The sequence below is a fragment of the Leuciscus leuciscus genome, assembly GCF_965113295.1.
Source record: "Leuciscus leuciscus genome assembly, chromosome: 8".
Lineage (NCBI taxonomy): Eukaryota > Metazoa > Chordata > Actinopteri > Cypriniformes > Leuciscidae > Leuciscus > Leuciscus leuciscus.
The window spans coordinates 6129020-6142012 of NC_138732.1; the positions used below are offsets into that span (position 1 = coordinate 6129020).

Sequence of the window (12993 nt, forward strand, 5' to 3'; positions counted from 1 at the left end):
CAATTACCTGAATGTACTGTGATTAATCAAAGTAAGGTGGCATCTATTAATTACAACTTTTAACTTGTTTACCTGTAGTGTCTTGCCTTAATTTAATTAAAAATTGACTATTTCACCCAGTATTTGTGTGCGTTGTGTATTTTTACGCTGTTTATGCAACCTGTTAACTTCAAACTCATTTGGAAATTATGGCGTGAAAGAGGAGAGAACGAAATCTCAAAAAAAACTTGTCAAGATTACATATCGGTCACAGTTGTGTTTCTGTCTGAGTCTTGTTTTCATTAGTTACATGTCTTCCTTTGTTCTGTTTTCCGCCACTCCTTTGTTTCCACGGTAACCCTCATTAGTTCATCTGTCACACCTGTTACCTCGTTAGTCTTGTCAGCTGTGTCTCGTTTCCCAGAGCTGTTTCCCCATGTATTTAAGCCCTTGTGTTACCCTTGTTGATTGTCTGATCTCTGTCTAATTAAAGCTGCCGTCGGCAAGTCTGGCAGATTGGGTCGATTAGCCAAAATTTTGAATGTTTACAACTCTCATGCCCCTCCCCACTACCAGCGAGCACCCTCCCATCGAGGTCGTGCTCGTCAGTGCGTCACTGTGCGCGTGTACCTGATTTTCTGTGAACGCGTCCGTCTCTTCAGCATCTATCAACACCATGGACTCGGAGGTAGGCTGCCCTGGCTAATCTATCCATAGATAGCAATAACCGAGGAATTGGAAGCTTGTTAGTAGATTTTCTCTCCGCCATCACGCTTCATGCAATCTCCAGGCGAACTTCAGGCGTGGCGTGTGCATGTGATATTAACGTGCGCGAGTGAGGGGGGATCTGTGGCGTGTGCACGACCTGTGATTGACAGTCAGATCTCACACCCCCCTGCGCTGATTGGACCTGATGAAGCGGGAGCGCTGGATTTTTGCAAAACAAATAACACGCTCCAGGTGGAGTTAGAAGCTCGTTTTTTTTTCTAAAACCACCTTATTTATGTTGTTCTGTCGGATTATAGTGTCGATTACACTGAATATGATCAAAAAAAATTTGCCGACGGCAGCTTTAAGTGTGTGTGAACCTTCTCCCTGTCTGTACCGGTATGAATTATATTGTTAGTAAAAGTTTGCATTGGAACTTTTGATTCTCCTTCGTCTTCTTCTGCCTGCACTACGCCGTGACAATATCAAACGACATATAACAAACCACCAATAATATCTGACCACACATGCAAAAATTTATTAAATAAATAAATAAATAAAGTTTGGCTCAACAAAACATAATGCAACAGTTTGCATCTTCTAATGAAATTCAACCAACAAACTACACTGAGTTAGAAGAACTTAATAAATTGTCATTTCTAAGTTGACTACTTAAAGCTGCAGTCCGCAGTTTTTTCCTCTTTGTCGCCATCTCTGTTCGAAATCTGCAATTGCAGTTATTCGTGGAATTATCAACTTTACGTGGGTTGTGCCTCGGCACGGCACAGCACGGATGAAACCAATGTTTTGAGGAGAATGTGCGGCTGTCAGTCGCCGCGCCGGTGTGGATACTGTCATTCACAATCACAGATTCTACTTTTTGGAAGTATGACCAACATAAGAATTTTCACCGGAAAATGTCGTCTGAACGAGTAAGTATCATCCAATTTTGTTCTGCCCAACTAAGGGGAAAAAAGCATTGTAGTAAATCGCGCCGATTAAATCTAACGATCGCTTATCTTATCACGTCAAACCGTGCAAATTATACTTTGTTCTCAAATAGTTTATGTTAACAACATCAGCATTGCGTGACTAGGTTTAATGCCCTTCCGATATTTATCCTTGTTTTCGCATGGTTGTAGTCTCTCTTTTTTTCTCCGAAGTCTTTCGCGTTATACAGCAGGTGAATCTCCTGGTGATTGTCGTTTGAACCTTTCTGGATCCGCCATCAAATTGATAAGTATAATTATATCAAGTGTTGTGAGAAAAGGCTATATATTAGGGGTGTGCATTGGCACTGCCCTCACAATTCGATTCGATTACGATTCACCAGGTAACAATTCGATTCTACGATGCATTGCGATGCATCAAAATTCTACTGCACACAACAAGGCAAATTTTTCATCAGTCATGAGGCAATACAAGCAGTCAGATATTGAACAACAGATTTTATTGGCTGCTATGTGTGTATTATCACTCTCCTGTATCTTTGATATAAATGTCATTAAATAAAATAAAATTGAATGGTACAGGGTATTGGGTATGGCATTTTCAAACCTGAAAAAGAAAACATAAATCACCGCTGTCAGTGCTTTGAATGAGAAATGTTTCTCTTCTCTCTGCTTGAGAACCATTTGAAATTAAATTTCAACTTTATTGTCCAACTCGAGGCCAGAAAATAAACAGTGTAGGGGTGTAACGGTTCACAAAATTCACAATTCGGTTCAATACGATACACTTGTGTCACGGTTCCGTACGTTTTCGATACAGCAAAAAGAAAGAAATGCCAGAGAAATATCCTTGATTTTTATTTTTTTTATTCTTTTTTTATTTAAAACTAACATCATAAAGTATGATATTTTTTTCTTTGAGCAATGATGGAGCTATAATTGACTCTTCTTAGGAGCATCCGAGCATATAAAACAAAACAGCTCCTTGGAAAAAATTAAATGTAGGCTAATATTTTGTGCTTATAAACAAATGTTAATTTAGTTCAGATTAACATTGAGGGCAGCAATGTTATTCATAATGTCGAAATAAATCCGACATAACGTTACTTGAAAGCATTATAGCCTACTATTCCTGCCAAACTTCCAAAGTTGCAGTTAGTGTTACTACAGTAAATCCATGGTGAATGTTGCTGATCTGTGGACACTGTATAGTTCATTCATGTCACAATGTTTCTTCCTGGTTTCCACGTCAGCGCTGTTTGATCCGTTAATAACGGAGAAATGTTTCTCATTAGATCTCGCAGCGATGTTATTACTTTAGTGGCGAATTCAAATGCTTTCTTCACAGGATCTCTTAACGCTGTGTAGTATAAGATCGGCTCGCGCTGCTTTCGTCCAAACTGATAAACAGTCCGTCACGAGTAGCTCAGTTTCGTTCCGCTTACATTGCGTTTGCCATTTGATGTTGTGGTCGCGCCAGCGTCTACATTATGAGCGCGCTCGCGACACGCTTACATTTGAAATAACCGTTCGGTTTGAAAATGCGTGCCTTGTACCGAACGGTTTAATACACCCCTAAAACAGTGACATAATCGATTATGGCACTTTGCCGCATCGATGCTGAATCGTGCATGCCCTGCATTGCGATGCATCGCCGAATCGATTATCGTTGACACCACTACTATATATCTCCTCCACCAACACCCTCACACGCAATATAGCCTACTAGCCGAGACTCTTCTTCATGTGTACAGATGTGACAAACAATAACACTTAATTTCAACATTTACCCTCCTGTTAACAGTCCTGTGCAAAGCATGCAGGGAATTACAACTTCTTTTTAAAATTACACACAATATTAAGTTGATGTAAATATTAGCACTGACTACGTTTACATGCAGCCAATAACCCGTTCAAAACCGGAATATTAGCAATAACCCGGTCGCGCACGGCCATGTAAACACCGGCAAAAACCCAGATATGCTCATATCCCGGTTTTTAAAAACCCGGATATGATCCCTGGGGTACCCCTTTTCTAACCCGACTATTTTGGTCTTATAAACGCGTATCGGCATATCCCCATAAAAAAGGAATATTGATTTGTGTTCTGCGCATGTTCTATTCGCAAGGAATCTTGGTCTTTTGAGTAGAGACGGCGCATACAAAAACCCGCGTGCAGTATACCGGAAGTAAACAAGAAGTAGAGGTAAACATGGGCGAGACGCAGCACAGCACCACACTTTTGGAGCGAGGAGGAAAGCGCAAACAAAGGCGATCGCTATCTGCCCCGAACTATTCATTATCCGCGTGCTGCTGCTGTTGTTGTTGTCTTTGGATTCAGGAAGAAGAATCGGAAATGACGCATATTGCGTCTTAAGGTTGTCCGTACGTCCAGACGCTAACCGTGCGTCGCCGTTTACATCGGGATATTGCCAATTGATTACAAATTCCATGTATACAGGAGTAACTCTCTCTGCTCACGCATGTAAACGGATTATTCCGAATGTTTCAGAAACCCAAATAGTGACCTTAACCCGTCCATAACCCGAATTTTAACAGCTTGTAAACGTAGTCACTGACAACTGAAATTATCAACAACAAAAAAATTGCAAGGTTAAGTTAAATCAATACATTTATAAATCAAATAAATCTAAAACTTTAGTATTAAAGTTGTGGTAATGGGTCCCCTGAATTTCTTTTTAGAGAACAGTGGTATCTTAAAACTGGTTTCTTCAGCTTAAATCGCAATAAAACCTGCATTTGTCAGGCTGGTCCAGCTCATTTCAGAGTACAAAAACAGACAGTGGCTCAGTCAAAAATGCAATCAGCTCTTTTAGCTGAATTTCTATTGCCGCCTTGTGTTTTTTCCCTTTCATGGCTCTACGAGCGGTGCTTCTCACAGCACAAGTGGCTGTCAGTCATTTATCAGGGTGCGTAAGAAGGTAACTTATATCAGTAGACAGCGAGACAGCTCACTAGGTTTTGGAGCGGAGCTATTTACCGAGATTAGTGAGGTGAGCGTCTCAGAAGAGGTTTGCTAGTGAGAGGTGGAGGATTAGTTACAGAAATGATGGTTTGTAGCAGTTCTTGAAGTCATTCTCGAGTCATTCACACAGGATAAAAATTGTGCAGATGGTAAACGCACACACGCACACACTTATTCTCTCACTCTCCATATGGTGTGGTCATGCATGCATCTGTCTCTGCTGGTCTCTATTGGTGTTTCTGTAAAAACAATTGATCTTGATTGGTTATTCATGGCGGTTCGTCATAATCGTTAACAGGAGTGCTCAGCAGTGCGGATGCTAAATTAATATCTAACACACTGTTTAAGAAAGTGACCTTCTATTACGGTTTTAGCACCAGCATCTGAATCCATGAAGGATTTCTTCACCTCAAGAGGTCCTTCTGGGATTTTTTTTCTTCCGACTAATTTATCTTTTTTTTTTTTTATACACATTTATTAATTTGGCAGATGCTCTTATTCAAAGCGACGTGCAGAGTACTAAAGTTTTTTTTATTTTTATTCAGTATGTGTCTAAACCCACGACTTTGACATATCATCTACTGAAATACCCAAATAATTTACTACACCAGCAAAAATGTGCTGTCCTGGACAATTGGTTCTGAACACTTTTTTTTTTTTTGGGGGGGGAAAAGTGGCATTCCGAAAATGCTTAAATATCGTACACTGGAATTTTCACTGGAATATGCATTCAGCGAGGACACATTACATTGATCAATAGTGACAATAAAGACATTTATAATGTTGCAAAAGATTTCTATTTCAAATTAAGGGAGTTTATTTGAACTTTTTATGCATCAAAAAATGTTTCATGGGTTTCAGTTTCACAGTTTTTTTCATGGAGTAATGATTATTATTATTTATTTAATTGGGACAGTGCATTTTAATGAACATAACATGGAGTACATGCATGTAAAAATGCCGGATTTTAGCCAAAGGCTAATTTCCATCCGTAGTCCCACGGGCTAGGATCACACAACTCACAAAAACATTGCAGCCAATTCATAAATTAGCTAATTCCTATATACAATATTCACACAAGACTACATTCAACTTCACAAACACTCATCCATATACACATTACAACGTAAAACAATTTAAAAAAGGATAAAACATACATTCTAATGTGTGCAGCTTTGATTTGCCCATAGCCATTTTTTCAGCTGGACTTTAAACGAGCTATACGTAGTACATTCTCTTAGTGTTAGAGGAAGACTATTCCACAGGTTCCCACCCCGGACAGACAGGACCGTCTGACCGAAGGTGGTACGCCTGTGAGGTATTATCAAGTCTCCTCTAATAGATGATGCTGAACATTTTGCTTTGATCACTGAAATAAATACAATTTTACAACATATTCAAATATAAAACTTCTTATTTTAAATTGTAATAATATCTCACAATATTAAAGGAACCGATTTTAAGATTGTGGCCAAAACTGGTACTGCAATCACTTTCAAATGACTGTAGAGCGGTGTATCCCCTCCCCCTCCCCCCTGACTCGAGGTTGCCAGTTAGGCTGCAGGATCCAGCAGGAACGTCGGCTGTTACAAGGAGCTTCCAATGGCAAGCGACGAGTCCTACAAATCCTTGTTTTATTTCGGACTTTGTCACGACGTATTTCGCATTCATAACGAGGTCTTTTAGGTTTCGTAACGTTAGACATTTTTTATCCAACACGTTTGTAGCTGCAGCTGTGGTAACTAGAGCAGAGCTGGCAACCCGGATGCCGAAACACTACTGACTTCGTGATTGGTAGATAGGTGGAGGGTGGAGCTTCAGGCCAAAACACAACATGACAACATCAACATCAGTTGAGGGCTGCAACTTCACTTTTAAATGACAATATCCTGGCCGGACTACTGTTGTCAGTGATATAAGTATTTGAAATGAACATGATTTCTTAATGTCTAGTGACATATCAGGGCCATTTTATGATTAATTGAAATACATTTCCTACATACGGTTCCTTTAACATATTTACTGTATTTTTGATCAAATAAATGCAGCCTTGGTGAGCAAAAGAGACTGTATTGCTGTATTGAGACAGGTTGTTTAAATGATATTAGTACTGTACAGTCATTCTAGTGAAACAGATATAGTAAATATGTGACTCATTAGAGAAATGATTTCCTGCAGAACACAAACATTGTGTGTGTTCGTGACGGCATCACCAGCACAGTCTCAGATGGAAACTCTCTACAGATGTTCATCTGTGAATCCTTAAAGACGCCTCAATTAAAGGTACAATATGTAAGAATTTTATAATAAAATATCCCAAAATCACTTGCACAGTGTGATATTTTTCCTGCAGTTGTGTACTTACAATATCCCCAAAGTTCCCAAAGATTTTTAATTTCAGAGAAATTCCAATTTTAAATAATTGGCCGTCCCGGAATCCCTGTTCACTTGTCGCCTGTCACTGACGTAATATCCGCGTTATCCCTGGTTTCCGCTTGTGCTGCCATAGTAACCATGGCGACAGACGTGGACAACAGCGTTATGTTTAGCGGCACGCTCACGCTGTTGTTGTTTCGTTCAAACATTATGGATCATGGCAAGCAGACTTTGGGAAAAAAGGAGAACTAAAGCAAGGATCAATATCAGCGTGGCGTTTTCGAGATGCCGAGAGCTCCACGTCTGCAACTAACTTCGACTTGACAGAGCTCTTAAATGTACTTTATTAGACAGGTGAGCAAATGTACATAAAACTAATCAATGTTATACAGCTCAACATGATGAAATGTTAGAATATGATCAGTATGTTATTCTAATGTTGATCTAGCTTACTGCTAGTTTCATACTGCCAAACTAACACATAGAATAACATTATAACTTTCAACACACTCAAATGCAGTTTAGTGCTGCGTTACCTCACAAGTTTAATTTGTCTAATAAACTAACCTGTGTGAGTATTAATTCAGCACTTGCGGGTAGTTTGGTGAAATGAAATGTCCTTAATCCTTTATATCCGCGAGGCTCGCGTGTGGCGCTGATACCTGTCTCTTATTAGCAATCGCGCCCTGCTTCAAACCACAGTCATGATAAAAACATCAATGTATTCACTCATCCATAAACATTATTAGATCCTTCAGCTTGACGACAAGTTCCATTATTCCGCAGGAAATTTTGCGTCATCAACCTACGCCTCTGTTATTGTAAGAGGTTAGCGACCCCTAGCGCCGAAAAAAATTACATATTGTATCTTTAAGGGAATCCAAAAACCCTTTACTTAGATGCAAAATGTTTTAAATTCACTTCTCAAAATGTCTTATATTTCATTACTTCAAACATGCAGATATCCTGTTATACACCTTGCAATTTGGATATCGTGGTTGCAGCTACTAGGGTTCTGCATCGTTCAAACTCATGATTGCACCTACTGACGCTTGACAGAACACATTAAAATGAGGTGAAAACAATGTCAATTATCCCTACATGTAGAAAAAAAATGTTTTCTGTATGAGAGTACACCAGCAGTTTTCAATATATTCAGAATCTGACCACTAAAATGACTAGAAAAACTAATTGTTCTGCTCATTTGAGCTCCTTGATTTCCCTGATGATTCAGGAAAATCTTTCTAAAACAAATGTGTTAGATTTGCATCATTGCTGTATTTGTGTGCATGTTTACTTTGCTATAACTTGAGGGAAAATTTGTCTCTAGCCTCCAGAAAAGAGCTTAATCTGATAAAACCTTCTTGTGGGACGCCGTCAATTGCAAAAATGAAAAATGAAAAAAAAAATATATTTTTTATTATTCAAAAATGCAACTAGTTTTATTAATTATAATTAGCTTTATAAAAGATCAAGTCTATGATACGTCTTCATTCAGCTGTGTGTGTGTGTGTTTCTGGCTCTCTGTATTGATTAATGTCTGGAACAGAGATGAGGATCGATACAGTGAAATGGAGATTCCAGCACTGGATTGGAGTTTTTTTTTATGATTAATCTGGGTGTAGAGATACCACAGGTGAAAAAAAGAAAAAAAGAAAGTAGAGTAAGGAGAGAGAGATAGAGGCGAGACTCCAGGGTCAGGTGTATAAATGGATAAAAGCAACAGAGAAAATGGCAACACAAACAAGTGTCTGCTGAATGTTCTTACCTTGGTCTTGTGCTTTGTTGGGGTTCCAGGTTCTGAAGTAATCGTCCTACAGAAACACACAATGACAGCATTTAAAATCCTCAGACAGACACAAGGCAAGCTTTAATACTAGCAGAGCCGATCCTGACCTCCCTGGAGCCCTAAGCTAAATTCTGTTAAGGGGCCGTGTCCTGCCTGACCCGTGAGCCATGTAAACCCATTTGCCATTTCCACACAGTCACACCTGACACCCCAGTGCTCCCACTACAGTCCTCCCTCCTTTAACTAGTACCAATGAAAATGTAATCCCTGATATCAGAAATAGACATTGTTACTAGAAAAAGTACATTCTTAATATCAAGAATTGACATTTTAAATAGTGCAAAATTAATTATTGATATCAAAAATGCATCCCGTGAATGAATAAAAGCTAAAATGGCTTGCCGTAGCATGTCGCTGTGTTTTAAATGATAAAAGCAAAACTTGATACTTGATGGTTATTATTTACTGTATAGCCTATAAATCAATAGTTAATGTCAATACATTGCTCTCCATCTTGCTTAATTGCAGAGTTGAAACTAAACTGACTTGGAGACTAGATGATCATTGTCTTGTTTTAAAAGTATGTGCGTCTATAATGAGGAGTGTCATCACGCCCGTATTGTACTGGTCCCCACAGATGTTTCTGCTGGAAAGTGCGCGTTTCATTTCGTGCACGGTTATCTTTTCCGAGCTGCAGTTTATAAACAAACACCGTTGCCCTTTGTCGTTTATCAAACGTAATAAATAGTTGTATTTCACTCTTCCCTTTTTTTGTCAGGCACAAAGTCACAGAACCGCTCTGGAAGTGGCCGGCATTAATTTGTGGGCCTTGAGTAATTTGCGGGGCCCTACACATCTTGCAACGTGTGTATAGGGCTCTGAATACTTCCTTCGTGACCTTCAGGAAGAAGAAAATAGCTTTATGATTTAAAGGACAGTGTGAAATAAGAGAGATGATGACTTATAAAAAACACGACTGGTCTGAAACTCGGACAAGTGTCCAAATAGATTTTTTTAATGAAAAGCTGGATAGTAAATGGACTGTCTGTGGAGGCCTTCAGTTCAACTGCTCGGGTCAAACCCAGGCTTGATTCTCTTTTCATATGGAATTTATTGGCTCTGAAGCGCAAGTGAGTGGCGGCTGGTTCTTTTCAGGAGCTGGGAAGCACAGATTAAACATATCAATGGTTAAATGAACACTCTTACGAAAAGGAAGTATACTTCAAGTTCATTTTATTAAGTATACTTAAGTAATGTTTAATTATATTTTTAAGTATACTTTATGTAGTAAATATACTAATATCAATGTGTACTTGTAGTAAACTTTGTAAGTGTCCTATTTCAATACTGCTTGGGACTAAATTGGCCCACTTTTAGCATATAAAAGTATAAGTTTAAGTGTACTATAAGTGTAAGAGTATTAAACTTTAAGTACACAACTACAGGTTTCTGATTTGTAATGCATCTGTACTACAAGTGAACTTAGTGAACACTAGTAGTTTACTATTTTAATACAAGTAGTACATTTTTTAGTTTATGAAAGTACACACTGAAGTGTACTCTCAGTAAACTACTAGTTTAGTAGTTTATACTACTTGTAAGTGAACATAACATTATACTTATAGTTTACTATTTATATATTATTTTTGCACAGTATACTACTGTGTTCAGATTATGTTTTATACTTGAAAAATACCTTTAACTGTACTTTCATTTGAAAAACATTTTATTAGCTTCATGCATTCTTTTTTAATCAACACTTGAATGTCGGTAAGTTTCATAAAGAAAGGCATAATTTTAAACAAAAATGTTGAGAAAATCACATTTTTGTCAAAGACTACGCCTTGATCAGATTCAGAACGATGATCCAAACACAGATGGAGTAGATCGAGTCCAACACCCCCAAAGCTTCAGTCGTTTTCTCTTCACGGGTTACGCTTCATTTCATTTGGTAATATTAAGCAGTTTTGATTTACATGCTGTTTAATGTTTGATGATCACGTTATTTTACATTTGTGTGAGCAATCTTCTATCACTTGTTTCAGCTTCTTCTTCTCCTGTGTTTTGATCTGGAGATTCTGTACTAGAAGATGTGTCATAGCGCCCCCTGCCGTATAACAGCGAAAACACGGATAGCTGGAATATTCAGTCAATGGCGCGGGGAAAGAGTAAAGTAGAATTAAAGTAAATGTCTATACACTACCAGTGGACTAGCCTACACAAACATTCAGATACGCAGAATTAGAAACATATCTGTTTTATATCAATATTCTAATCAATATTTTCAAACAATGTAAGTTTCATACGACTGTATATGAAAAACTATGTAAAAAAAAAAAAAAATTAATAGGCTACTCGATCAAAAGAGTTAACACAACTACAAGCCAAGTATACTTTGAATACTTATACTTTTAAGTATATTTCAATCAAAAGATTGAGTACAAGTACATATTTCTGAGAAGTATATAAAATGTAGACTGAAAGTATACTTTCTTATTTTTTTTTAGTTTAAAAGAAGTATGCTAATAGAACACTTGAATACACTTCTTTTCCGTAAGGGCACACAGATCTATTTGATTATCTTGGTGTTTGCAATGTTGCTTCCGAAAGACACCTCTAAACAGTGAAATTACTTTACCAGGAACTACAGTTTTACAATAGATGCAAAGCTGCAAAAGAATGATAAACTAAATGCATTTATCTGTATCTTGAGCATGTTGTGCTCGCCCAGACTCTTTATACATTAAGGTGCCGCATTGATATTCCTACGCTGATAATGCAGTTAAACTAAGCATTTTTCTCCCAAGTTTTTTTTCTCTCCATTTCTGTCACCAATGTCGCATCTGGCTTGCTTAGTTGGGGACAATATGGGCGGACTGGCCATCTGGAGCACTGGGAGATTTAGCGGTGGGCCGCTGGACAATGTGGGCCGGCCCGTTGCTTTGAAAAACATAAAGAATGAATAATAGTAGGCATTTACGTATTCCGTCGGCCAAAGTGAATGCTCGCGCGGCCAACATGACTTTAAATGAGTAATCTATTTAGCTTGCTCTGGCTCATTGCAGCAGTCTAATGTCAAAATGTTTGAGATGGCCAATCAAATCAAAGAAGTATGGGTTTACTGTTCACCGAAGCCGAGTCCAAGCAGAGATTCAGCACGGCCCTTTTTAACGTGAATGCGAGGTAGGATGCAAGGAGCTGAGCATGATAAGGCTATATACAGCAATATTTGTAAATCGTTCAAAATAAAAATGGTAAATAGGGTGGCCATCTGTCCGGTTTCAGGCCGATTTTAAAATGTCAGTCAACCGGCAAAACCTTGAACTGGATGCTCATTTGTTCTCCTTTTAAGATCATCACTATTGTATACTTTATCCAATGGTATGTAATTAATAAAAAATAAAAAAGTAAATAAATTAAAACATAGGCTAAGTTTAAGCTAATATTACATGACGTACATTTTAGACACAATTTTGTCAATATTGAGTGTTTTGCTCCAGACAGAGTCTCAGCAGAACGCGTGCGTCTCTGATCAAAGGCGTCTGAGACGATAATTTAAAGACCCATTCTTAAAGATAGTCACTTGCTTCGTTTCTGAATGAATCAGCCATTTTGAACAAATCGGTTGAATTATTAATGAGAGGGAGGGAGGGTACAACTTAAGGGGAAGGGGAAATTTTAAGACTAATAGATTTAGAACAACAAGGAAAAGATTATGTTTATCAATCTGCGGAGTTAAATTGTGGAAAAAACTAGATGAAAACTTAAAGCAATGCCCTAACATATTCCTCTTCAAAAAAAAATGTATACAGAAAAGATTTTCAAGAAGTATCAAGAAGCACTGTAGTGAAAGTAGTGCTCCTTTGTCATGATTTTAAATACTTGTTAGTGGTCACTTTGATGTATTTATGTTTGTAGGTATGTATATATGTAGGTGTATATATATGTATGTATGTATGTATGTGTATATGTATATATATGTGTGTATAGGTGTGTGTATGTGTATGTACACATAGATGCAGATAACAAAATAATAATAATAACATAAAAATTGTTAATTAAAGGAATGTAAGAATTAAAGGGGTAGGAGTACATAAGTTTTACTTCTTCCTACTCCTTTTCGCACATGAGATAGAAGTATGTTCACACAGGAAAGTAGGGTACTTTGTTTGCTACTTATCTGTTTTTTTTATTATTTTTTTTAA

General features: G+C 37.9%; 1 protein-coding gene across 1 annotated transcript in view; it reads right to left on the reverse strand.

The window, feature by feature from the left end:
• The window catches only part of spock1 (SPARC (osteonectin), cwcv and kazal like domains proteoglycan 1), a 239118-nt gene that overhangs the window by 94684 nt on the left and 131441 nt on the right, over nucleotides 1-12993 (reverse strand). Inside the window, exon 3 of the mRNA XM_082177077.1 lies at nucleotides 8768-8813. Coding sequence (XP_082033203.1) covers nucleotides 8768-8813 — 46 coding nt within the window. The remainder of the gene's footprint in view (nucleotides 1-8767; nucleotides 8814-12993) is intronic.